The 1,777-nt window shown below is 43.6% G+C and overlaps 1 protein-coding gene across 1 annotated transcript; it reads right to left on the reverse strand.

Annotated features, from left to right (window-relative positions):
• Positions 1-218: 218 nt before the first annotated feature.
• Positions 219-1,469, reverse strand: LOC108680982 (the record flags this gene model as incomplete). Its single annotated transcript, XM_018169919.2, is given in 2 exon segments — positions 219-384; positions 655-1,469. Coding segments are annotated over 2 exon segments (981 nt in total), but the record flags the coding sequence as incomplete, so codon positions are not given.
• Positions 1,470-1,777: the final 308 nt, after the last annotated feature.

The raw sequence follows: 1,777 nt of genomic DNA on the forward strand, positions 1-1,777 counted from the left end.
CATAACCAAAGTACGATAAGATAAGAAATTAGATGTTGTATTCATAACCAAAGTACGATAAGATTTACAACTCCCAGTAGTAACGAGCGCAATCATAACAGAACTGCTTTGTTAAAGAGAAATTTCTAATAAAAACATGTTGGAAATTAAAATGTTCCAATAAAGCAAAAAATATAAACCATAAACTTCGAAACATTTACGATGCAGATTAAACGAACTTTAGAGTTAGTTGTGGTGGCTGCTTTGGAGGTTGTATGAAATGAACGTCTTCAGGGGGGAGCTTGTACTGCGGATTGTTCCAAAGCAAGACGCATACAGCGTCTAGAACTGCCTCGTCTAGACGCTTCTGCAGCATAGATACGAGCTCTTCTGTGATGTTCGGGCCTGTGAACAAAACACATGCGTCAACTTTTGGAAAATTTCAGTAAAAACACGAGAAAATATTCAGACGCACTTGATTTAAGTTTAGTTTGAGACTCAGCTAGTATTTCAGCAAATCTTTGCTCGGTCAGCATTAATTGTTTTTGAGTTTTATGTGACATATTTTTATGAGTTTAAATTAGCAACACAGAGAGGGACATGTGGTGCGACATAAAAACGACAGCTTACTATGGACATAAAGACATTAAACACGATACTAGCACTAACACTCACCAGGCTGGGCGATTCCATGCACAGTAAGCTCGATGTAATCATATCCTTTAGAAGAAGAATGGGAAGCAGTCACTCCCTCCGTGATGACGTCACGCTCTCCTACGGAACTGATCCGCGGTCTCCCGTCAACGCCATGAAAGGCGGACGAAGCAGCGACGACACTTGACGGTAACGTGGCCGCTGGGTGGACGGTAACCGGAGCCTCGGTTACACTTGCCACCGAATTTGAAGTTGTGGAAATATGCTCAGAGGTTGAAGTAAACATAGAAGGATTGTCTTCATCTCTGAACGTCTTTCTCTGAGTGACCTCGGAGACTTCTTCACGGTCGTAGCGGGCGATGTCAGACCAGGCCACGCTAGTAACACTGCCAACGGCACTCGAAAATGATTGAGGGGCTGATGCGATCAGATCAGCCGCCGCTGTGGAATTAGCAATTACAGTAGAAACCATAGTAGAATTTTGTGCGTTGTTATTGAGAGGAGCATTTGCGGGGACCGCGCTGATACCATTGATAGCTCCAGCGGGACTAACAATAATGGCAGAGGAGGCGCTGACATTCGATGTCACTAAATGGGAGTTGGGATCAGCACTAGTGGTCGGTTTTGAAGGATATTTAGTGACCCCACTCTGAACATTTGAGATGATGGTGCCACTTATGTTACTAGTGATGGTAGCTCCAGCGATGTTGGTAGCTGCGTAGTAGCCCGTGATGGTGGCGCAGCTGCTAGACCCCGACAGTGAGCCGCTGGGCTGCGATGGGTTAGACCCGCGTTTGGAATGCAGCGAAGTGTGTGGAGTGAACAGCTCAGAAAGCCTGCAAATTATCAATTAGCTTAGTAACGATCCTGAGATGCTTAAACGCTACAAAGATGGGTGTACTATTTGTCTTTAGGATCACTCGCACTTCCTGAAATGTGACTCTAGATTCAGAGAATGAATACGACTTTAGGCGCCACGCATCAGTAGGGGATTCTCTCGATTTGCAACATAAATAGTAATATTTAGCCTTCTTCCCTTGAAATTTCCATCAAGATATCAATGAAGATTAAGAATACAGTGTCATTTAATTAACATAAAATTCCACAAGCAATGAAGGACGTGATTATTTTACATGGCATACCT

The sequence above is a fragment of the Hyalella azteca genome, unplaced genomic scaffold (genome assembly GCF_000764305.2).
Source record: "Hyalella azteca isolate HAZT.00-mixed unplaced genomic scaffold, Hazt_2.0.2 contig17381, whole genome shotgun sequence".
Lineage (NCBI taxonomy): Eukaryota > Metazoa > Arthropoda > Malacostraca > Amphipoda > Hyalellidae > Hyalella > Hyalella azteca.